Genomic DNA, 23,699 nt, shown 5'->3' on the forward strand with positions numbered 1-23,699 from the left:
CCTATAAGTTTGACTGGGAGACAATTTCTGAGATGCGATATCGAACATCTAGAGCCTTATTGGGCCCAATATGCTCAAGCGGACATCTATATCTGGTTTCCGTCGCCGAACCGATGCCCACACCACGAATCGAAAGTCTACGGCTCCAACACCTGGCTACGGAGAACTGATTTCTCCATACCAGTAGCTATGGAGGGTGCCCAATCGTTTGTCATGAAGTCACCAGCCCAATAGCAGAACCTGGGTTATGCACCGATCTTGATATCCAAGTCAAGCTGTGAAATTCACAAAATATAAAATTTTCGGATGAGCTTTGCCACCGTTTTCCTGGCGTAGGAAGCCACATTGCTAGTCGTCATGATAATTGCAATGCCCCTTATCAAGGAACTTGCTGCCCTTAGCTTGCCTTGCCATCCCTATCACAGCCAGCTATGCTCTCTACGTCTGCAAGGACCTCATTACGATGAGGGGTTTCAATCGTCGGAACGGGGGAGGTGTCCAGCTACTGGTTACATTTCTTCCCCGCGTGAGACTACGCATCCAGCGTCGCCGGGGATGCATCGATATTTACCTGGCGAGCTGATCAACAGGGCGTGCAGTACAGCGAATTGGCACGCGTGGTGATGGAGCGCACCAGCGCATCCTGGGAGGATGTTGAAGCTATCGGAAAACTTACCAGGGAGTACGGCTACGCTACCTACGGGATCCCGGTCTGCGAAGAGGATCTACGTGAGAGTGTTCACGACCCGTGCAGTGCAGATGATCAGGCCGGGTATGAACAAGTCGTGATCTTAAAGGAAGGGCGTCCACCCTGATCTGTCGCGCGCCTGGATTCCCCGATACACCTCAGTGGCTGCACCGTTTGTCCCACGGTGACTCGGGATCAATCACATCCCCCCCGAGTTCGGCCAACACCTGTATTTCACCGACGGCGAATACATGAGCAGACTTCGGGCTGTCTCGGGATTTCCTTGCTCAATCGCAGTCTGCGCAGTCTTCTCAGCCCAACCAATATCTCCGCGCGACTGATCCTCAAATCCCATCAGCATACCCGCCATGATGCGGAGGAACCTTTTCGAATCGGAGCACATAGTACAGAACTCGCTTAAACAGGCGACTCGCGAACCGGGACGCCTCATGCAACCCATAATCCCACTTCAGGAAGATACTTGATGCGCATTCGCAAACCCGCGCTGCTGAGGTGCCGGAGATGGGACGTGCCGTGACAGAACCAGGGGAACCAGATCAATGGTGCAGGTATGTGCGAGTGTGAAATGGATAAAACTTGCAAATATAGTATCTTAAGATGGGTTCTCCCACCTTAAGGTTTGATCCTTTGGTGTAGCGATAGACTACCCACAGCGAGGAAACGGCCAATTGTTTAGTTGGCCTTGACCCTGATGTGTCGCCTAACGAGCAACAGCAGCCGTTGAGGCGACGAGCGTTACAGAGAGTTTACCCCATAGTATAAAATAGATCAGAATAGAATTTGTACTAGCATTGAAATAATTTCTGGCCTCGGTCAGTTTGACACCTGGCTGAAGTATCATGCAATCAACTCCGTCGAACTCACGCTGGGTAACTAACTACTAGTATCCTTCAAGAGAGTAGTTTGGTGGTTACCAGAGAACATTGGCTCATCTTAGGGAAGAGTTTCCACCGTGCAATCGAATAGCTTCAATTTGGAATATCCACAGAAACCTAATTATTCATTCTTCTGGAATGGATCCATCGGAAACTTCTTCGTGCTTGTTGTCCCCACGGCTCCAGCACCAGCATACGCTGGCCCCGCCCCTCCCGTTCGCTCAGAATGTTCCACTTTTCAAATTCGTTAGCTTTGTCCAGGCAATTGGCCAGGGCGCGAGTGTCTCGGTCGGTTCGTCCATACGCCTGGGCTCTCAAATAGCCCATCTGAGTCCTTATCCAAACAGGATGTATTGACTGTTGTCGCCCTGGCACCTTTCAAAAGCAGTCATTGTCATTGCATCGTGGATCTGCACATCAACATGTTGCATTCTCTGAGTCCTGTCGTCACTTTCTGTAGTGGCCAAGCAGTGAAATACAAGTTAACCCAAGGCAAGACGAACATAAAACGCATGCATATGGAAAAGGATTTGGTAGCCGGGGGCTTTATTGGCCAAGATGCAATAATGTGAGGTCAACTGTCGCACAACATCAGACCGTAATCTGTATTTGCCATTTGCTCTGATATTTAGTTATGATTTCGACCCGAGGCTTGGGGCTGAGCCGATCAAAGAAGGGTTCATGCCTGAAACAAGGATATTCCCAACGTTGAATTTCGAACTACCCGCGATTTGATTTAGCCGCCTGCAAAGATCCTGGCTTGTTTGCGGAAAACTCACGCCGTGGGTGCTTGAACTACTTACTATATACACAACTGGGCATCTCTGTATTTGGGTTCTTCCTCCAAACAGCACAGAACACATCTCGGAGCCGATTATGCGTTATATGTTCGATTGACCTTCAGCGATTGGTCGTCTTCTCGGTCCTCTACGAATATAATATGGGGCTGCCCGTATTCTCCTGGCTCCAGCGAGCTCTGCAACGTCTTTCCCGTGTCCCAGAGCATCAGGCGAAGCAAGGTCAAGATATCGCGACTTCGACAGATGACTTCCGCCGGACCATGGGCGCCGGTAAATGCACCGTGACCTGGGTATCCGGGCAGCTGAACATTCCCTGCCCTTGTTCCAATGGCATTTTCGAAGTTCCTTTTCCGACTGATAACTAGTGTTCAATGCCGGCTATGCGCTCATGCTTTGTCGAACCATGAGGACTTTGACTTCATTGTTCCTCCACAAAAGGCAACGGCTCCCCAAACATTTCAACAAAATATCCAACTACAGACTGTACCGGAGAGGGATCTAGACAGTGATCACGCTCAATTAAACAACCCCGGACCCCCCGACATAAATTCGCTTGAAGACGAGTCTCCTCGGATATCTCGCGATGTAACGGTAAGAGCCTTGTGGAAACGGGTGAAGGAGACTGGAGTCGTTCATATTCGTGGTACTCCAGCCAGCGGTAAATCTAATTTGGCTCGCCTCCTCCGCCGCCATGTTGCGAAAATATCAGAAATGCCGGTTATTAGCCTAAGCTGGCCGATGGACTTCCCCCAAAATTTGCCTACAAACGCCATGTACTACAAGCTATTGAACGCCATAACTGTGAGGCCTCTTGATCTGGATGATTGGCTGGAAAAGCGCGTTCTCCTTATTATCGATGAGGCGCAAGGCTCATATCCATATACATCTTTCTGGAATGACTTCATAAAGTTCATTTCACCCGGTCTTGGCCCTTGCGTCGCCATGTTCTCATCTTACGGTTCGCCGTCTGGCCGTCCACTTGACGAGCAAACGCCTACCCCCATTCTACTTCTCCCATCCCAACGAATATCACTTCTGCGTACCCCTATTAATCCTGACGTCGGATTGTACTTTTCACTTGAGGAGTACCACAATGTAGTCCGTGCTGTGTGCAAATACTACGGACAGGACGGTCAGCAGTTCTTGCTCTGCGAAAACCTAAAAATTTTCATCTGGGAAATTACTTGTGGGCATCCGTCAGCTGTCAGGTCACTCCTTGATGGATTGGCTTGTGCTGATGTATGTATACCTACTCCTGCTCGGGTTATGTACATGTCACTGATCAACAGTATTAGGCTTTCCGCGAATACCGCAAACAATCCACTGAGATCACTCTTGAAGCTGCCCGGGAATTTCTCTCGGATGATGCGTCTTTTCTCAACTGTCTTGAGAACAGCAAAATGCACGGCTTCTGTCGGGGACTACCAGCAAAATATATGCTCCAAACAAACCCATCTGTTTCCCAATTCCTTCGTGAAATCGTTGTGGATTTAGTGTCAACTGATGACCCCAATTCGAATCCTGCGCTTAATACGTGTTATCGCAAAGGATGGCTTCAAGCTGAGCTCTTGGAAGAAAACAAGCCAATCTACATATTCTCGACCGGTATTCATCGAAGGTGAAAAAAAATCCGCACCCATTGCAAATGTAATTTTAGTGACCCATGTATGACATATAGATATATTGAACATCTCCTCTCCATTGACACTCCACCTTTCCCCTTTCATCTTTTCCCCACTATTGAGGATTTGAGTTTCGCCGCTATCCGGGAATTCAAGCCCGCTGGATTAAGGGTAGATGGCTCAGCTTTTACACCAGCTACCCGTCCCCTCGAAGCTACTTTCCAGAATGAATTCTACCGCGCTTTCTATGAGCTCCTCGGGAAAAGATTATATCTTTCTTCTGAATGGACAGGGACAGCGAAGGGAGGGCGTGTGGATTTTCAGGTCAGGGGGACTCGTTGGGCGATCGAAATACTACGCGATGGGGACAATATCGATGAACATGTCGCCAGGTTCCAAACCGGGGGTAGATACTTTCCTTGGCTCCAGGCCCAAGAGATACAAGAGTACATCATTCTAGACTTCCGGAGGACGCAGCCACCCAAAAAGCCAAGTAAGAATCCACCTTCAGGCTCTTTCTATTTTTTTTTTATTTTTTTTTTTTTATTTACTATTATTATTATTCTTCTTCTTCTTCTTCTTTGTTGCGTATTGAAATAGTTCAATTTTCTAACCCACCCGATTTAGGCTATAACCGCGTATTCTATGTTATATTTTCCGAAGACTATACGATGTGTCAGCTGTTTAACTCGAAACTGGATCGTATTGGGGATTCTGTTGCGCTTCTGGCGTAAGCAACAAATGGTAAAATTACGATTTTTTTTTTTTATCAGGGCTTCTTAGCAAAGTGGGTTACGTTTGATCCTTTACTATCTGCCCATCAAAAAACTAGCCATTACAGAACTCGAATTCCCCATACATCACACCTATCATTTCTCATGCTATTCCGTTCCAGCTGGATATGAAAGACGAGCATGAACGTGTCTTCGAAACATTGCTTTTGATACCCCAACGCTTAAGTAGTATTTTTTTCCTCTCATCATCTTTTTTTTGCCTTTTATTCCTTTGTTTCAGCGTAGCATCCGTTTTATATTTGAAAAAGCAAAGCCTTTAATGCATAATCGCGTTTCGCCTAGGTCTTCTCTAGGGTTTCAATTTAGGTCTTGCTAACAAAAGATGCGCCCCCTTCTTACGGCATATGCGCATATAACCAAATACCTAGATTATAGATTTAGGAGAAATTTTTCCAATATATAACAAGCAGTCCCACTCGTATTCTCAAGACAGCTACATAGCATTACCTACAGCCTCTATCGCTTAGAAACCTAAAATTCGGGTTCTTGTTATTTACTTCCATATTTGCCGGGATAGCGTTGGCTAGAAATCCCTAACCCTCAAGGCAAGTCCGCATGTTATCGATCATCGATCTACCCAAGACGAATGAGGAGGCATTTCCTTAGTTTGCCAATTCGTCTCTATTAGGCACATACGATGAATCCTTCCCCCCTCCCCCTTCCCAATCCTTCTGATGTTGAAGGACGAGATTAAAATGAGGGAAGTTCATCACGAATCCACTCAGCAATAATTATATAACCAATCGCGCTAATAAAGCTCGTTGTTAGCACTGGCTTCGCATCATTCCTTCTGAATCACCGAACATTGCATATACTTATATACTTACAGGTTCATACAAAAGCTCGCATGCCACAGTGCTGCTGGTATTGATTTCACGAAACCAAGGTTTTCCATGTTTATTTTGACAATATGAGAAGTTCATTTTCAGGCTCCTTTGCAATTTCCTTGTCGGTCTGATCCATCCACCACTCTTTTATGCGTCTTGCTTTGACTAGTACAGTAGTTGCTTCGGATTAGACCTGATTCAAATATTTCATGGGAACTCATGATGGCAAGTATCTTACTGTCTAATATTGCCTCTTCCCATTCTCTCTCCCGCCTAGCTCCCTTGACCGTATCGAGAAAATTTCTATAATCGAACTGTCAGCTAATGCTCTTCTGTGATATTCTGCAAGGCAATGGGGGATGAAGAAATGAAGGAGGATAGGAAAAGAAAGCTTCAGATAGAAAATAGCGCTAATATACCTTAGTAGGAGATTTTTGATCCTCGCTTTCCAGATGGTGCGTCTTTTAACCCGGGGATATAAGTCCTCATATGGAGGAGGACTCTCGTCCGGTATCCACATGATGTATGAGCTATACAGCAAACGAAATTCGCAAAATTTGTGAATAGAGATGGGACGGATATATATAATGATATGGGACAGGGTCAATAATATCTAGATCTGAATGATGTCATTTTAAGGTTAAGCCCTAAACCCTAAGCCACGGCTACACTAACTGGATATGATAGTTATAGATCCAGAATTATACGCTAACCTTCCAGGCGTTGGAGAGAGTTAAACTCAACTGCGAGGAACTATGAAAAGGATCGAGCAGGATACTAATATTTGCTAGTGGAAAGTTTCCTCCTATGACGCCTGCAGTCGCAATATCCGTGGTTAAAAATTTCCGATATTACCCAGCGCGAACTGTATTCGACAAATGTGCGCGACGTAACATATCTTAGAGTACACTAACCTGAGCCTGCTGCAAAATATTCTCCTTGAATAGATTAAGAGGAGAGGCGGAGGAGGGAGGAGGAGGAGGAGGAGAGGAGGAAATCCTTTGGGTTCGGTAATAATTCCGGTTCCATCGCTAGTTACCAATCATCACAACAATGTATTAACAAAAGCTATTAGGTATCGAATCCCTTTTCCTAATCACCGCCTCTGGCTGGCCTCTTCTTGCCGCTGAACTGTCTGCCAGCAGGCCAAAGAACATCTGCGAATGAATCAATCCCTGGTCTTCATTTGAGCTCTCTTTCCCCGCAATAGTTAGTTACATCGGGGATGAATTCCATCCTGCAAACTGCATTCTATTGCTGATAAAAAATCAATCTACGTTCATTCTAATTGCTATCGTGTTGGATATTATATATTATCGTATCCAGCCTGCCCCTGATTTTCTGCACTTAATATAACCAATGAGGACCGAGCTTGCCGTTTCCTCTGGAGTTAGGGGATGAATTGTATCAGTAACTATGAGTGAGCCATTTATTCCTCTCGTTGCGAATATACCGTGCGACTTTACTCCGTGCTAGCCAATATTTGCAATGTGTTAAATACGGCCAATGAGAGGAGGGACAGGTATCTAAATGACTACAGTTGATTTTGGATCATGTGGAGTTGATGAATGTATGTATTTGCCTCTGCCATGACGACCCGGATACAGATGCTCCAATCGCCATCAAACAGATAAATAATTCGTCTCGCGACAGTTAGAATTACCTTTCTATCTACAAAATTTCCCATTTGCCCTATTTGCCTCAAAGCCAAGTCAACTTTATAGACTAACATCTTTATTCTATACGCTACGAGACCTTACGCTACGCAAAAATGGCGATACAAGATGATCTTCCCACTTCTCTGAAGGAATCTGTCGAGTCGTCAAAGGCGGAATACACACAATTGACAAGTCGGGACTGCGAGTTTCAATTCCAATTTTCGGGACCATGAGTTATTCTATTTTTGGTATGCAGTCCCGTACCTAAGTCTATTTGACCCCAATTCTGCAGGTTTCCAATATTGTTATGGTAGTAGAAGTGCTAGATTTCCAAATGCACATGGTAAGATGTGGAACTTGATCTAGTTACCTTGCCATAATAGAGAGTTGGAACCGTTGTACCAAAATATATACATACTGTATTTTGTGCCCAGTGGGCTTTGAAAGTAGATAATTAAAGCGAGATTTGTATCAGCAGCAGAAATGGATGAAAATATAATACAAATGAGATTAATTAGGAAAGGTAGTCCAGGAGTAGAGGAGTGGGAGTGTGAAAATACCCTAGCACTATGCTTTCCCAAAAAGACCCTGAGAGGTTGTCATCTTGCTCCCAAACACAATGAAGCCACCAACTAAGCACATGATACCGCTGAAAATGCATGCTTCAAAAAATCCATGGTACTTGGCAACCAGTGCCCCGTTAACTGGAGGGCCAATCAATATCGCGACAGAACTAATCGCCATTCCCATTCCTAAATAGGTGCCAATGTCCCGGTGGTCTTTAGCACAGACACTGAAGGCTGCGGCAATTCCAGACATTATGGTGCCCGAAGAGAACCCAAACGCAACCGAAAATAGTACCAATGCGGCAGTACTTTCCGTCTCGTTCATACAGGACACGATGACGCCAGTGACGATCGAACCGATCCCGAGTATATTTATTCGGCCGAATTTGTCCGCCAACACACCGGGTATGATCCGTCCCAGAGCGGATGCGCCATTGATAATTGCTAACATATAGGAGGCGAGGGTTGTGTCCATACCCCTACTAACGGCATAGGTGGGTAGAAACCAAATTGGTGTGGAGAAACCGATAAACACGAAAGACGCGCCTATAATGAGAAGGACATACTTGACGTCTTTAAAGGCCGCTTTAACGAAGAAGTCGGTTGTTCTCGGCGGAAGACGGCTCCTGACTGTAATGCATGAGAAGACTAAACAAGGCAGCACGGCAAACCCCATTATCCGAATGGACCATCCGAAGCCAAGAGAAGAGTCGTTTAGCATCTTTGAGAGCGCAATAGGAAATATAACGCCGCCCACTGATGACCCAGAAACAGTGATTCCCAAAGCGGTTGCTCGACGCTTATCAAAATACTGAGATACAGCAGCGATTGCTGGGACCAAGAAGAGCGCCATGAGCGTCCCTATGACGACCCCTTGCGTCAGCATGAAATGCCAATACTCCCGGCATATGCTGACCATAATAACAGAAAAAATGTAGAGGATAGCGGCTGGACGGAGGATCTACTCGCATGTCAGATTTCCGATTTGGGTACAGGGACTTGAGGGAGACATACCCAGCTGCCATACCGATCGAACAATGGTCCTGAAATTGCCCCTGCCGAAAGCTGGAGAAAAGTTGCTAGCGATCCAATCCAAGCGATATCATCCGGAGGCCGATCGTGGAGCTGGTGAGCCAAATAGTATTCTTGAAAAACGCCAAAGGAGTTCGCATAACCCAGGGTGGAACAGAGGATGAAAAATGCCCCTGCGACTACGAGCCACGCTCGGATTCCACCATCTGGTGTTGCTCCAAAGCTCTCGGGAGTCTGTTCACCATCAGCTTTGATTGCCGGTATTGGGGACATTTCATCTTCATTGTTTGAAACCACGGTCTCTGATTCAGCGTCCCTCATTTTAACTCAGGGCGAGGTAGCTAACTGACGCAAGCTATAGGCGGTGGACTGCTGCCGAAGTTTGGCAAAGGTGACGTGCTGCAATCTGGTAACAGACAATCCATCACGAAATCAAATAAAACGATGGAAAGCCTTATATACCCAGAATAATGTGCTGGTATCAATTGTAGATATGGTGTCCAGCTGTTCGGATGTTAGGGCTTCCGTGTCAGGGGAAGTCGGAATCGGCATGTTATCCAATGATATTCCATGGAAGCTCGGTAAATGGCGAAGCATACGGACCAAAAGCGCAAAAGCCGATTTCGGCCCAGAGCTGATCGGAGCTTATAAGATCACATATTTTGATTCATTGGTTTTGCAAATAGGAGGAGTACATCGGAATTGCAATATCGGGAAATTCTCTCCAGGGGCATCTGGTGACAAATCTTTGAGAAACTGGAACGTAGAGCGACAAGGAGCAGACAGCAAACCCGATAGCGAACCCGATAGCGAACCCGATAGCGAACCCGACAGCGAACCCGATAGCGAACCCGACAGCGAACCCGATAGCGAACCCGATAGCGAACCCGATAGCGAACCCGACAGCGAACCCGATAGCGAACCCGACAGCGAACCCGACAGCGAACCAAGGATGGCCGGCCAAGAACGGAAGAAGCGAAGGCCTGCTGTGTATGTATTATAGAAGACCGGGATTTGTGTAGCTCTTTAATAACAAACATCATACAGTTCTTGCGCTCTCTGCAGACGGCGTAAAATTCGATGTAATAGGCAAACTCCCTGTGGAAACTGTGTGCGTTCCAAGAGCGGTCACTGTGTTTATGGCGACGAGCCACTCGGAACTCCATTACGCAATCTTGCACCGGCTCAAGGATCACGGAAGCAAGTCCATGTATTGCCTGCTTCCGAGTCTCCTAGTGTTGGAAGTGACTCGACGACAGTAAGTCGAGTGGTAGGGTCGATAGTGGCAAGCTCAGCAACCCCCTTGACTGCTGCTTCTCAGCCATCCCATGAAGTGGAGCACTTGAAGAACAGGGTTAGATTACTTGAAGAGCATTTATCCCAAGCAGCTGCGAAGGCTGCGGCATCTCCGAATTCCACCTCAACTCCAGCTTTAAACATAGAAACAACATCGTCATCCCTCGCAGGAACATTCTCTGTTCGTCGCGAAAGCCATGCACCGGGAGGAACACCAACTATCAATCGCGGTATCTTTCATAAAAGTCGCCTATTTGGACAGAGTCATTGGGCTAATGGGATGGTACAGGTCAGTTGACTCTACCCAGTAGCGATAGGGAAGCGAAGTGAGAAGAAATTTTTTCTAAAGTACAGGAATAGCTCCTTCAAGGCCTTCTCGAGATAATCGAACCACATATACAGAATAGATCCAGACTCGCTTCCGGCCTACAGAGGTGTAAACTCCTAGCAAAGATCATAAAGGCGCAGTTGGCACCTCCGTGGCCAGTACCACCAACATCCGATTTACCACCAAAAGCCCTCGCCGACAAGCTCCTGGACTGCTATCTGCGAACCACAGAGACGATATATCGAATCCTCCATATCCCCACGTTCAAAAAGGATTATGACGAGGTATGGCTAAACGACAAAACTCCGGACACAGCGTTCCTCGTCCAACTTAAGCTGGTACTCGCCATCGGGGCTACCACATATGACGAAAAATTCTCCCTGCGCGCTTCAGCCATTAGATGGGTCCATGAGGCCCAAACGTGGCTTGCAGAACCAGAATTTAAAGCAAGACTAAGCCTCCAAGTACTGCAGACTAATATCCTGCTGCTTATCGCTCGGCAAACGGCAAGCGTTGGTGCAAGTATGATCTGGATTTCAGCAGGCTCTCTCATTCGAAACGCAATGTATATTGGGTTGCATCGGGATGCCGCATGTTTGCCGGAAGGGACAGTTTTTTCTATCGAGATGCGCCGGAGACTGTGGAACACCATCTTAGAAATAGCTCTTCAATCGAGCCTAGACTCCGGCGCGGCCCCTCTCATTTCACTGGGAAGCTTTGATACAGAACCACCTCGCAACTTTAATGACAATCAATTGATGCTTGGGAATCCGCTTCTAGCATCAGATGATACCTTCACCCAAATGTCTGTTGCCATCGCCCTCCGTAAAACATTTCCAATTCGCCTTGCGGTTACCGAATTTTTGAATAATTTTCAATCCGCTAGTTCATACGAGGAAACGCTTCAGCTCGATGGCGCATTGAGGGAATCATATAAAGAGCTGTGTCGTACACTTCAAGGTCTTGACTCAGCCGCAGGGTCCTCCCCCTCTCGATTCCAAATCCAGGTGGTAGACTTCATCATGCATCGCTATTTCTTGGCTCTTCACATCCCTTTCTTCGTCCCGCCTTTACGCGAGACAGCCTACGCGTTCTCTCGGAATGTAGTAGTGGACGCTTCGTTGAAAATCTGGCGCGCTGTTCTGCTTCCATCTTCTCACAGTGATGAAATCTCTCCACTAAATGGGGACGATCTAGAGCGACTGGCAATCTGTGGATCTCAATTCTTTCGCGTGAGTGCTTTGCAGGCCTGCTTTATGGTAGCAGCTGAACTCATATTCCAGCTCCAAGAAGAGAACAGCTTAAGTCCTGCACCCTTACGTCCTGATCTACTATCAATAGTAAATAATGCTGTGAATTGGTCCTTCCGGTGTGTTGAGGCCGGAGAGACCAACATCAAGGGACATCTCTTCATGTGTTTGGTAGATGCGCGGCTTGAGGGACTCATACGAGGCGTAGGAAAAGACGAGCTTCCAGCATCATTAATCAGGGCAGTAGAAAACGGCCAGGAAAACTGTTTGCGAGTCCTGGAGGAAAGGGCTGCTGAGGGCCAGACTGGAGCGAGAGTAGATTTGCTTAGCCAAACGGGGATTGACACGCTCAAAGGTATGGAAGACTGGGATATTATGGTAAGCGGGCCGCTAGTGTCATGAACCTAAACTGTCATTAACAAGGTATCAGATGCCGATTGGCCAGTTCAATTTCGATAGCGCAGATCCTATGAATTGGTGGTTTGACGATGAAACGATGGAACATTTACCACTCTAGTTATGAAGCGAGGGAGCAGTTGAGTTTTCCGCAGCATTGAGAAATATTTCGGGTTGAGAACTTGGTGTCCAGCCAAATTGCTATTATGCCTGACAGACCCAGTTCCAGAATTTATATCCCTGAAAAACATGTGGTTTTAAATTTGCGGCTGCTCCCAATATAACTGTTGTCTGCACTCAGCTTAGCGGAGAACCGGATGGTTGAAGGGGCTAAGAGGAAAAGAAACGAACAGAATTCTGATTTCCCGCCATCAGTTATATTCATGGAATTTGCTGGTATTTCGCAAGACCCAGCAGTGTTCCCAAGACATAGATAGAGGGAGAGACCGATGCTATTATATGTATATGTTGTACAATGGGTATTGACCTCCCTTCCGCTCTTTCCGAACTTTAGATAAAGCACCAAAATTGTGAATATTGCAGAAAGCAACTTCTTTCCCAATCTAAGCGAGAGGTCAAGATACTTGTCAAAAGCCCAAAAAAAAAGAAAAAAAAAACAACACAGGATACCAAGTTGCAGAGCTTCGTAAACACTGTGAAAAATGTAAATTCAATGGCGAAAATAGAGGGAATCGGTGATCTAATGACAAGGGGTGATGAGACAAAACGAAAAGAGGTATAGAGAAGCTGGGAATATGTAATGAAGTCGCAAAATTTATAAAGCAGAAACGAGGTTTGGGGAGGATATGAAAATTAAAAATGAGGAAGAGAGAGGTATATAAAACAAGAATGGCGAGGTAAATAAGAAATATTCCAAATGAACAATTCAAAATATAATATGAATGGGGAAGAAATAAAACGTGGCCGAATGAAGAATGTGCAAAACAGACCGGGCCTAAGTAATGGGCGCAGTTTATAAGGAAATAAAGGAATAAGGACAACAGTCTACCAGGGAAAATGTAAAATGGTGGCGGGATAAAATCACAAAAATGTAACCTCAAGCGAAATAGGAGGAAGGGGGATAATAACTTGACTAAATGTCTAAAGAAAATGGGTGTGTAAATGTGTCTTAGGTAGGCAAGATAGGGGTGCGATGGAAGGGCATTTAGGGGGATGAAGGGAGGGTTACAACAGCTAAAAATCGTAAACCCTCTTGAGACGACGTAAAATGAAATAATGCAAACGGAAGCTGCGTTGCGGATACTCCTTCATGTAATATCGCCGAAATAACTCAGTCGAAAGACTCTCTTTAGAGAGATAGGAGATCGGTCCCCTCCGTATCACTTCTCACGGCGCATGGTTCTTTTTAGGCCAAGCAGCTGCAACCTCCGATATCTCGAAAATCGCAGGTATGCCAGGCACGATGAGAGTCATTCCTCTCCAACAGCGAGTTTGGGTTCCGCAGAAGTGGAATGGTTTGTAGGTGGCCTGTCCGCAGTGGGAATCGCCTCGTTAAGTATTACAGATGGCAACACATCACCACCATGACCAGAGGACCCAGGTTTCTCAGCTAGTGACGAAGAACGGGGAGGATGTGTGGTCTCAGAACCCATTGGCTGTTCTGTTGGATGGAATGGAGGATATTCCGCCTCAAGGATGTCTGCAGCGGGAAGGAGATGTGGCTCGTTGCTTGACTGTTCAATGGTGTTCCGTGCTCGTTCGAACCCGAGGGATACCCTTGCATCCAGGTCGGACGGTGAAATTGGTCCTGGATCAGTATTAATCGTAGGGGCATCATCGGTGGAGCTTCTGCAATCCATGGAAACCCCGCTTGCTTCCTCATCGGGTTCAAATGTATCCACTTCTTCGATATCCTCATCGCAATCGAACGGAACTTCATCCTCTTCCTCAATAATTTGGCTTTTCCTTGCACCAGAACCAGCGGCTTGAGCCCCAGAGCTCGCACCGACTACACCGTCCCTCGGTTTGGGTAACCCTGGAGTGCCGGGGCCGCTTGAGGCTGATATAGTAGAAGCGGCAAGGGACGGACCCTTAAATGCTGACCTTTTTCGGCGAGCGAAAACAAGCCCCGATACTGGAGAAGAAAGGAGGGAACTGGGAGCAACTTCGTTAAAAGCACTATATGCCGCCCCTTTAGGATGGGCAGAACTGCCAACAGCTGATGGTCCACCACCTCGGACAAGCCTGACACTACTTGGGAAGGGGATGCTTGTACTTGGAGTGGCAGGTAGAACTTTGACTGAGGGGTGCGGAGATCGGGCAATTGCTTGCCTGGCGGTAGCAATGGGTGTCGATACCGTATTGGTACTATTTGAAGAGATGGACGAGGTTTTAGAGTGCGAGTGCACATGATGAATACTCCGAATGGACGAGACAGACGAAGAAGTGGATTTCCGCCCACGTAAACCAGTGGAAGAACGACGATATGAGTTCCGGGGGGTAAGAGGCGAAGGGGACAAGGAATTACGTTTATGAGTGGCACTCGTGATGCTAAGTGGTCGTGGCTGGTGGGACAGGGAGCCCGAGCGAGCAGCCCCAGGATAAGAGGCATTGCTTGGTGTGAGGCTGCTTGCCGTAGAGGAACGTTTCATCTGAACTGGAGTTTGCTGTGTCCGGTTGAACGTCGCATTGGTAGGGGTTGTTTGGGCTGGTTTGGCTGCGGGATCCTTATTCTTAGGTGGACTGGATTTGTCGGTAAGAAACTTAAGCGATGCTGCATGAGAAAATGCCTTCGAGTGAGGCGACTTGGCACGTTTCGTTGATTCAATTAGCCAATGCTTAAGAGATGCGAGTTGGCTGATTATAGGATGATGTCGACGACGTGCGCCATGTCGTCTCAAGATACTCTGCGGGTGCGATAAATCAGGCTGAGATGCGCTGAGATGTAGTGTGCTCGTACGTGATCTGCGATTTTCTTTCGGGGGAGGTACTGGTCGATGGCGAGATGAGCTTGCTGGCCGGACAGAGGAATCCTTCTCGATTGGCGGCGGAGGAAGGGAGGAGGCTGGGGAGGAGACAAGGGAGGCTTCCGGTAGCTTAGGAAGGTCGGGAACTATAATTTGAGCTGCATCATGTTAGAATTAATCGCCACTACATATTCGGGGGTGAGTCAACTACACGCACGGTTTGGTATGCTTCTCCTATCTCTCCTGCCCCTGCTTCTTGGTGGATTGGTAGAGTGCCCTTCCTCGTCAACCTCGACAAGTGCAGCTGATATCCGTTCGAGGCGGCTACTGGCTGCGCTCAATCGACGTAAATTTTTTGCTTCAGCCTCCCTCTCACGCCTTTTCCGCTCCCTTCTTTTTTCCTTCCTTTCTTCCTTCTCTATTAGAAGAGCCCACCAGCCTGCCAGCGCATCACAACGCTGCGCAAGCACGCTTTCAATTACCTGATCTATATTTACCCCGGCACTTCTCATCCTCTCTAGGGTGGTTCTTTCCAGGGGCGTCGAGAATGGAGCAGGTCGGGCTAATTTCAAGATTGCTTGTTGCTGTGGGGAATGCTCGCTCAAAAACGGATGATTCAAGACTTCGGACAGGGTAGGCCGGAGAAGTGGGCGTTTTGATAGTAACAGACTGATCAGTGACCTTACATCTTCCGGAAACCGATCGTTGTACTTGGGGTCCTCTACTAAAATCCGCTTTTTCGTGAGCTGGTCGTCATCATCATCGAAGGGAAGCTCTCCGGCAATAAGAGCGTAGAGAATGATTCCCAAACTCCAAACGTCCACTTTCTCCCCAGCATATTTTTCACCCTTAAGCATTTCCGGCGCACTGTAGCACACTGTCCCGCAGAATGTTTGTAGGTAGCTGGCCTTTCCTTCATATTCCCTTGTGAAACCGAAATCGCATAACTTGACATTTTCGTGCTTGTCAAGCAAAATGTTCTCTAACTTCAGATCACGATGCACACAAGATTTGCTGTGGACGTAGCAAACAGCCCCTACGAGCTGGGCGAATATCCGTTGGACTTTCTCGAGCGGCATCGGTCCATTGCGGCTAAGATAGTTGTAGAGTTCATCGCCTGGGCAATATTCCAACGCCAACCAGACAAGATTCTCGGTCACGATCACTTCGTACAATCGAGCTATATGCGGATGGAGGAATTGACGATGGTGGTGAATCTCGCGCGCAAGGTTTGCATCTTCCCGGCTCGATGACTTGAGGACAACCTGCAAATAACGGTCCACTGTATCAGTATTTGACGTGCCACGATAGAAATCCAGGGGGATAGAAGGTATTGTATCCGCAAGTACCTTGGAGCCATTGGTAAGTTTATGTGTCGCGAGATAAACCTTTCCAAAGGAGCCTTTGCCTATCAACTTCCCGAGACTGTAGTTGCCGACATTTCGCAAATCCTTTGACGAGAACTCTCTAAAGAATGAAGAGGAGAAGGTCAACACAAATTCATAGATATCAATGTAGTGGTATGATGCAGGAAACAAGGCTCATCTGGAAGAAGAGGGGGTTGATTTACTGTAATAACTCGCGGTAGGAGTTGACGAGCTATGCGACATCAAGAAGAAAATGTCAGTCAAAACACAGTTTCCGCCAAAGCCAAATCACAGAACAACAACAATGAAGCCAGGCCCAACAAACCTTATCCTTTTGCAGCTGGGACTCGAGCTTAGACTTGGGGCCCGGCATGTGTGAGGATGGGAGTCGATGATTAATGTGATGCTGCCCCTCGCGTTGCTCTTCTCCTTGCTTGCGAATGGTCAAAGCATCGCAGGCCAGCCATATAATGAATGCGATCGATGTCAGCACTTCGGGAGATTCTGGACGAGGGAAGGCACTGATTGTCGGAGGGCAGAGAAGTCTGGGATAGAAGGGCTGTGGTGGCTGTTTGAGACCGATAACTACTTATTAATCACGAAATTAGCTGCGGGTGGATAGAGTTGGCGGAAGAACGACGATCATCCCTGAAGTGTCTTTTTGACCACGACATCGACGAACTACTGCGTACAACTCAAGACAACCAGAGACAACGCCTATGGGATACCATTGACGGTGCACCCGATAATTGGCCGAACCAGCGGTGGCTATCGCTGGAAAGGACTGGCGGACTTGTTCTCAGGCATTTTCCGATCAGAACCACCAAATTCGCGACTTCACACGCAATTGTGGCAACGAGTTTCTACGCTCAGGGTTTAACGTTCTCACTCACTGTGTACGCAGTATGCTTAACTTACCCCCTTGGCCATCTGGAGTACATTTGCCCATTACCCACGCGCTTTTGACGTTATAGTTAGCACTGACTGGGTGAATAGGGGCAAGTGAGGCAAGGAATCAACAACTGGTTTCCACCAATGGCGACCCATGTCCATGAGAATCCGCCACTCATGGACATGCATGCCACAGAGTTTGGAGGCGACGCAGCTCTTGTGTATCATGCATATATGTACAGATCTGTATATATATCTATCTCTCTCTCTCGATATTGAGGAATAGGTGGCTACCTAAGGGATTGATCCTTTTTGGCGTAGTGGTAAAACCTTCCTACAAGATTGCAGTTCTGGTCATCCTGTCCAGATGCAGATTTGATATCTGGGAATTGAAAAGAGGCACTACCACGGTTCACTTTATATAAGTCGAACAGAAGGAAGGACAAAAGAGATCTACTTGGTTCGAGTTGTCTGGTTTGTGTTTGATACATGGGCCCTTGAGCAATACTCGAAACACCACTTACCATCCTTCCGTACGTAGTATGTCACCATTCAATGGTTTGCGGAAATCAGGTCTCTAAACCCCGACGTCAATGGATTACATGACAGTCAAAGAATTGGGAGACAAAATATCTGCACTCATGTCTCCACTTCGCCAAGACACCAGTGCCAGGTTATTTATTTTAGCCCCAATCCTGGTGACCGTTGCTAGCATGTTTGACTTATCCTTCGAAACTTTCTTCCTCAGGGACAGGGAAACGATAATGAAAACCTAGGGAAACATGCAGCAAATTAGACAGGGCTATACAAATCTGCTAGGCGGTTTTGCTACTCATTCCCAATATGTCTGCAAAAAGAAGCGGATAAAACTATTTTTATACTTCCTCAATATTGACTTGGGAGAAATGGTCAAATTTCTTTGAGTTTATCAGCAAATGGTCGACTGGTCCTCTCTTTCAACGATATCGGATTATCCTTCAAATCTACTACGGCGTAGGTTTTACGCCTTCTGACAACAAGGGACCCTGGAGATTATGAAGTTGGAAGTCCGGTTGCATATGCTTCACTTGAAGGAAAGGCAGAATTTGCTAAACGAAAATGCTACGCGGGCCATTATAGCAGTCAGGACTCGATAAAATAAAAAGTCACTTGGGGGCCCATATTCAGGGTCCTAACACGCCCATGGAGGAAGCGGCCTGCATTAACAGGATCATCCGTTTTACAAGACAGGCTTGCAGGGGAACTTATTTGTAAGGCTTCTACAAAGGTTCCCTGATATCTTCGACTGGGGAAAACTTGAATGTAAGTTGTGATTTGCCGTATACTTTCCACCCGTTCCAAATTATTTCTTATCATTACTTACTCTCAGTGTGTTTATCGGGAGCAAAAGCTACTTTCTTTTTCATGATCAAAAACTTGAAATTCTTCAAAACAAAAATTCCTACTCGTATAATATAACAGGCCCACCAGTTTTCTCTTGAATGCCTATATCCCATTTGTATATTCAATGTAACAAATATCTGTAAGCCATCCAACTTTCACATTCAAACCTTTCGCTCCATCGATGACCAATACATGCAATTGAATAACTATCTATCTATATTGAGCAAACTCAAATATGGCCCAGTGCTATACACTAAACCTTTGATAGAGTCTCATCCGCCTTTTCAATTAGCAAAAAAAGAGACGGAAAAAAAGAAAAAGGAAAAAAAAAAAAAAAAATAATAATACATGTTCCGCTGAAAAAATTAACCATGATAACAATTTCCTTGCATAAGGTGCTAGCTAAGATACTGGCCCTCTGTAAACCATTCTCTAAAATGCAAAACAAAAAGCAAATAAGGTCCCACCCGTTAGCAAACAAATAGACTCGTCATACACTTCTATAACTCACTCTTTTACTATTTTTCTCATCTTACTATAAACTCAGGCCTAAATAGAGAGGCAAAAATGTCGTTTGTGGAGTGTTGATGATATGTAGAGATTATTCGCGGTCTGCTTGGACTAGCACCAATCAATAAATTTAATAATCAGCCTAACTACATACAGAGTCTGCCTGATATATCTCTTCATATCGACATCGGTTTACCGGTCTTATTTCATTGAGGGAGAATCGAATGCGCTGGCTACTTATCGTCTGGATAAAATAGTTTGTATTAATTGGAATCCTCTCCTCACATGCCGTCAAGAGGTCGGGAGTTCGTGAATCGCTCCCCCATCAAATGTTCTCATTAACCAGGGTGTTTTTGAAATCCCAACATGACAAACTTTATTCGATAATTCCCCCACCCCCGGTTTTGCTGAGCTTTTACAGACTTTTGCTTGCTCCTTGTAAGAAAGCCATTGTTCTCCCGCATGCCTCTATCAATGGGATTCCGAGCCAGCCCACCAAGGAAGAGACTCGAGGTGTCGACGAGCTCGTTTGCTAGTACAGAATGTTGGGTCAACCCTGGCAATTCCGGCTTCGCCGAAAAGACCAAGGCTTGCTAGTCCCAGGTAGGAGTGGAGGAGATCTATATGAAGGGTCAATTACTTGCAAGTACAGGGCTAAGTAAAACAGAGATCAGTCGGGGGGAGTAGGGATAAACAACACTTACCTGGTGGGTCATCGACACATTTCCCAAACCCCCCGATGATATGCTGTGTTTTCTCAAGGAGATAGCGGCGATTCGCTTCTGCGTCGACAACGTTCAGCCTGTCAAGAATCTATATCAATCATCAGCCGACCGGACATAAAGTATGGGAGGCGGGGAATAAATACTTACACCCAGTGTCCCTGTCACCCAGAAAGAGTAACACGTGTCGGCTATTTTATTCGATCTGCCATTGAATCCTGCCCAATGGAGAACCTCACAAGGCCGCTGTGAAAGAGAAGGTATATCCGGGAGTGCAGATATTTTTTCATCTATCGATCTTTGCACGTCAGTGACTGCCATTTCTTCGGCATCACTTTCGCCTTCTTCGGCCTCTTCAAGGTCTACCGTTTGTCGCCATGCCAACCAGCGTACCAAATCTTCGAAATTCGTTGCTGTAGGGGCGAGAAATGGCACGCCACAGACACCTGCAGCCGGGATGCACCCAAGGAATGAAAGCGACGCGAGGGCACAGTATGTCAAACCAGCTGGAACAAAATGTAAGCTGGGTCGCTGAGTATCATACAAGCAGAGCAGTCTGTTGCGTACCGTGCGATTCGGTCATTGGTGACACTGAAAAGCCTCCATCGTATGACTTGCAATTTTGTGTTTCTAGTCAGTCCGGCGCACACGTATCATAGTTTGGATCATATGGTAAGGAGAGAATGGGAGTGGGGTACCGAAATTACCTGACACTCTTCAATGTGAGAGATTAGACGGCCAATGTCGATATCGCCAACATCCCGGAGATAGCTCGCATCCCTCCCCCGTAATATATACCGTACGCCAGCCGCGCAACAGCAAAACCGTAAATCATTGCTTCCTTCAATCCGTCCTTCAGATCCTAATACCTCCCCAAAGCTTCCATCCGCCCGCTGCATTCCGGCTAACCACAATAAGCATTCTCGTCGTCTAACACGGGTTAAGTCGTCACCCAATACAATCAAAGCCATGAGCGCAAAGAACGTGGCGGGAACATTGGCGGGATCCCAACACTCATTTTCACTGGTTCTCTTAGAGTCCCCAAATATCGTCCCTGGGAATCCCCGGAAGCCACCAGATGGCACCTGGCAATGGTATATCCAATCAATATAGCCGTTGCGCTCCGCGGGGGAAATGTTGTCGTCCAAGGCGTCGAGCAGGTCAAGACCAGCGACGGTGAAAAAGGCCAGGGTCATTCGACTTGAGTCATTGGAGGTATACTGATGAGGGAGAAAGGTTTTCAGACATCGGAGGAAGTATTTTATCTGGCGATCCTTTCGGAGCGAAGAAGAATCCGCCATCAATGGCGAGTGAAGAGGGAGGGGGCCTGGAAGGCCCTTTTCCGCTTTTACCGGTGAAACGCCTTTGTTAGCAAGGGGATACCTCAACTCTGCCGACGATTCATTGAGCCACAGAATTACCCATGCTGCGGCAAAGTATATTCCAAGAAGTTCTCGAGATCATCCGTAGCAGGTGAAAGTTGAAACAATCGTCAACAAGCCAAAGAGTCGCGGGGTGCTGACCATTTAGTCAGCATGGGCCATGCTCATATCCACTTACACCCCCCATGCTACGGCGCCGCCGAGTTCAAAACACCCGATCCACGCCTGCCCGGCCAAATCATCCAAATCCGCAATAATAATTAATTACACGATTCGGACCCTGATTACCCAATTAGGGAAGGTGTCTGTACGGGTCATAACCGTAAAAAATCAAAAGAAACACGCAAATGACCATCCATCCCCGTATTCCCCTTACGCCCATCCTGGGCTGCAAAAAAATCAATTAATCTCCACCAATCCTAACTTCTCAATTAAATCAACAAATGCAGGCTTCACCAAAGGCTTCGTAAATCCATCTGCTTTATTGGCAGTAGAACCAATGTGGAGGAGCTTTATCTCATTCTTTTCAACAAATTCTCAAAGGATATGGTAGCAGATCTCTATATGCCTTGATTGTCTGGTTAAAAACTCCCTCTTTGCAAGATTGATGGCACTCTTATTGTCAACCTGCAGATTTGAGCAGATCTTTCCCTTTTCTTCCAGTAATTCAACATCATACAGCATGTCATTGAGCCAGATCAATTCACACACAGGAAAAGATTTGAGCATATTTGAATATTCTCTGATAGTCAAGCTGGGCTTAAAAGACTTCAAAGTGATAAATCAGCAGTGGACGGTCAACGCTAAAGCTAATTTTGAAAAGTCTTCAAAATATTTAAAGAAAAATCTCATTATTTGTTCTATTCATCTTCACTGAGTGCCTGCTCACATGGGTATATATGGCAATGAAATGGCTGATAAAGCTGCAAAAAAAGCAACTGAATTGGAAGTCTGCTTTCAAAGAATTGTAACATGGGCTTATATTAAGAGAAAAATAAGAGAATCATGTTTGCAAAAATGGCAAGATATCGGGTTTTTACAAAATAAAAGTGTACATTATTCCAGGGTTGAAACTAAGCCAAAATGGAAAGCTTGTTTAATAAAATGTAAAAAGAAACCTTTTGCTACAATAATGCAGCTAAAACTTGGACATGGTTATTTTAAATCATATTTAACAAAGATTAGAAATGATTTAAGTGATTTATGTTCAGATTGTCAGTTATATGAAAACCCAGAGCATCTTCTTTTACTTTGTCAAAGCATATAGAGTTAAGATTGAGATTGAGAGAGAAGTTTGAATTGACACAGTTAAATTTAAAACTTTTGTTCAATACAAAAACTGGAAATAAATTCTTGATTGAATATTTGAAAGAATCAAATATTGCTACAAGATTTCAATTGAATAGTTTGATCTGATAATGAATTCAATTTTTGTTTTTCTTTTTTCTTTTGTTTCTATGTATTTGCTTTAATTTTTGTTCTTGTTTTTATTTTTATTTTGTTACTTTTGCTTTGAAATTTATTTCATTTCGATTATTTTTGATTTTGACTTGTTTTGAAAAGTTTGATTTGTGAATGTTTTCTTTTCTTTTAATAGATACTGTTTTTCATACTTGTTATTTCATTTGTTTTAAATTGAATGTACTTCCTCATCTTTATCAATGTTATCAAACAATTCAAGTAATGCATCAAAATTCTCGGTGGGGATGGTGTTGATGTAATAACAGAATGTGAGAGTGTGTTTTCTGAAATGCTATTATAATCAAATGCTATATTCTGCTGTGATAATAAATTATCAAAGTTTATATAAAATTCTAAAATTTCATCTATGTTCTCATAGATCTGCATGTCAAGTATAAACTTTGCAACAGCAGTTTGATATATGATAAATCTCTCATTCAAAACTTCATTAAAGAGCAGCATTTCTTGAAATTCATCAATCAAAAATTGATCAATTTTTTGAAAATGCTCACACATCTATAATCTGTTAATACTTGCAGCAAATTCAATCTGAAAAATTTACAGCAGCACAACTTCTATTCAATATATAACAGATATGACAGTATATACACTTATCATTCACAAAGTAAGAGTATACTGAAGGGTTTTACAATCTCTTCAAACAATTCAAGCAAATGCTTTTAATGGCATTCAGTATATCATTTTTTATAGATTCTGAATCAGCAACAGAAGCAGCTGATTCTGACATTTTATTACAACATTAATTAATATCAAGAATCTTTTAAGAAGAGAGAAGAGGCAAGAAGCAGTAAGAAAAGAACAGATGTTAATGATTAAAATCAATATTACAATATTAATTAAAGAAATTGCAACAACACAAAACTTACTTCAAAATAGAAAACA

The 23,699-nt window shown here is 45.3% G+C and overlaps 6 protein-coding genes across 6 annotated transcripts; 2 read left to right on the forward strand and 4 right to left on the reverse strand.

Annotated features, from left to right (window-relative positions):
• Nucleotides 1-2,524: 2,524 nt before the first annotated feature.
• On the forward strand, nucleotides 2,525-4,740 carry HCAG_04156 (predicted protein; the record flags this gene model as incomplete). Its single annotated transcript, XM_001540266.1, has 5 exons — nucleotides 2,525-2,674; nucleotides 2,727-3,623; nucleotides 3,680-4,002; nucleotides 4,063-4,499; nucleotides 4,634-4,740. 5 exons carry the CDS (start codon nucleotides 2,525-2,527, stop codon nucleotides 4,738-4,740), a joined length of 1,914 nt encoding a protein of 637 aa, XP_001540316.1.
• A 3,112-nt stretch (nucleotides 4,741-7,852) lies between these two features.
• Nucleotides 7,853-9,204, reverse strand: HCAG_04157 (conserved hypothetical protein; the record flags this gene model as incomplete). Its single annotated transcript, XM_001540267.1, has 2 exons — nucleotides 7,853-8,812; nucleotides 8,866-9,204. The coding sequence occupies 2 exons, from the start codon at nucleotides 9,202-9,204 to the stop codon at nucleotides 7,853-7,855; spliced, it is 1,299 nt and encodes a 432-aa protein (XP_001540317.1).
• A 346-nt stretch (nucleotides 9,205-9,550) lies between these two features.
• HCAG_04158 (predicted protein) lies at nucleotides 9,551-10,049 on the reverse strand (the record flags this gene model as incomplete). Its single annotated transcript, XM_001540268.1, has 2 exons — nucleotides 9,551-9,866; nucleotides 9,922-10,049. The coding sequence occupies 2 exons, from the start codon at nucleotides 10,047-10,049 to the stop codon at nucleotides 9,551-9,553; spliced, it is 444 nt and encodes a 147-aa protein (XP_001540318.1).
• A 1,480-nt stretch (nucleotides 10,050-11,529) lies between these two features.
• Nucleotides 11,530-12,274, forward strand: HCAG_04159 (predicted protein; the record flags this gene model as incomplete). The annotated part of the gene is made up of 3 exons (XM_001540269.1): nucleotides 11,530-11,739; nucleotides 11,791-12,135; nucleotides 12,188-12,274. The coding sequence occupies 3 exons, from the start codon at nucleotides 11,530-11,532 to the stop codon at nucleotides 12,272-12,274; spliced, it is 642 nt and encodes a 213-aa protein (XP_001540319.1).
• A 3,227-nt stretch (nucleotides 12,275-15,501) lies between these two features.
• Nucleotides 15,502-16,820, reverse strand: HCAG_04160 (hypothetical protein; the record flags this gene model as incomplete). Its single annotated transcript, XM_001540270.1, has 4 exons — nucleotides 15,502-15,519; nucleotides 15,767-16,547; nucleotides 16,651-16,679; nucleotides 16,773-16,820. The coding sequence occupies 4 exons, from the start codon at nucleotides 16,818-16,820 to the stop codon at nucleotides 15,502-15,504; spliced, it is 876 nt and encodes a 291-aa protein (XP_001540320.1).
• A 2,882-nt stretch (nucleotides 16,821-19,702) lies between these two features.
• HCAG_04161 (predicted protein) lies at nucleotides 19,703-21,522 on the reverse strand (the record flags this gene model as incomplete). Its single annotated transcript, XM_001540271.1, has 6 exons — nucleotides 19,703-19,851; nucleotides 19,936-20,044; nucleotides 20,104-20,459; nucleotides 20,521-20,566; nucleotides 20,661-21,290; nucleotides 21,514-21,522. 6 exons carry the CDS (start codon nucleotides 21,520-21,522, stop codon nucleotides 19,703-19,705), a joined length of 1,299 nt encoding a protein of 432 aa, XP_001540321.1.
• Between the last annotated feature and the right edge of the window lie 2,177 nt (nucleotides 21,523-23,699).

The sequence above is a fragment of the Histoplasma capsulatum genome, genomic scaffold (genome assembly GCF_000149585.1).
Source record: "Histoplasma capsulatum NAm1 scaffold_4 genomic scaffold, whole genome shotgun sequence".
In the NCBI taxonomy this organism is placed as follows: Eukaryota; Fungi; Ascomycota; class Eurotiomycetes; order Onygenales; family Ajellomycetaceae; genus Histoplasma; species Histoplasma mississippiense.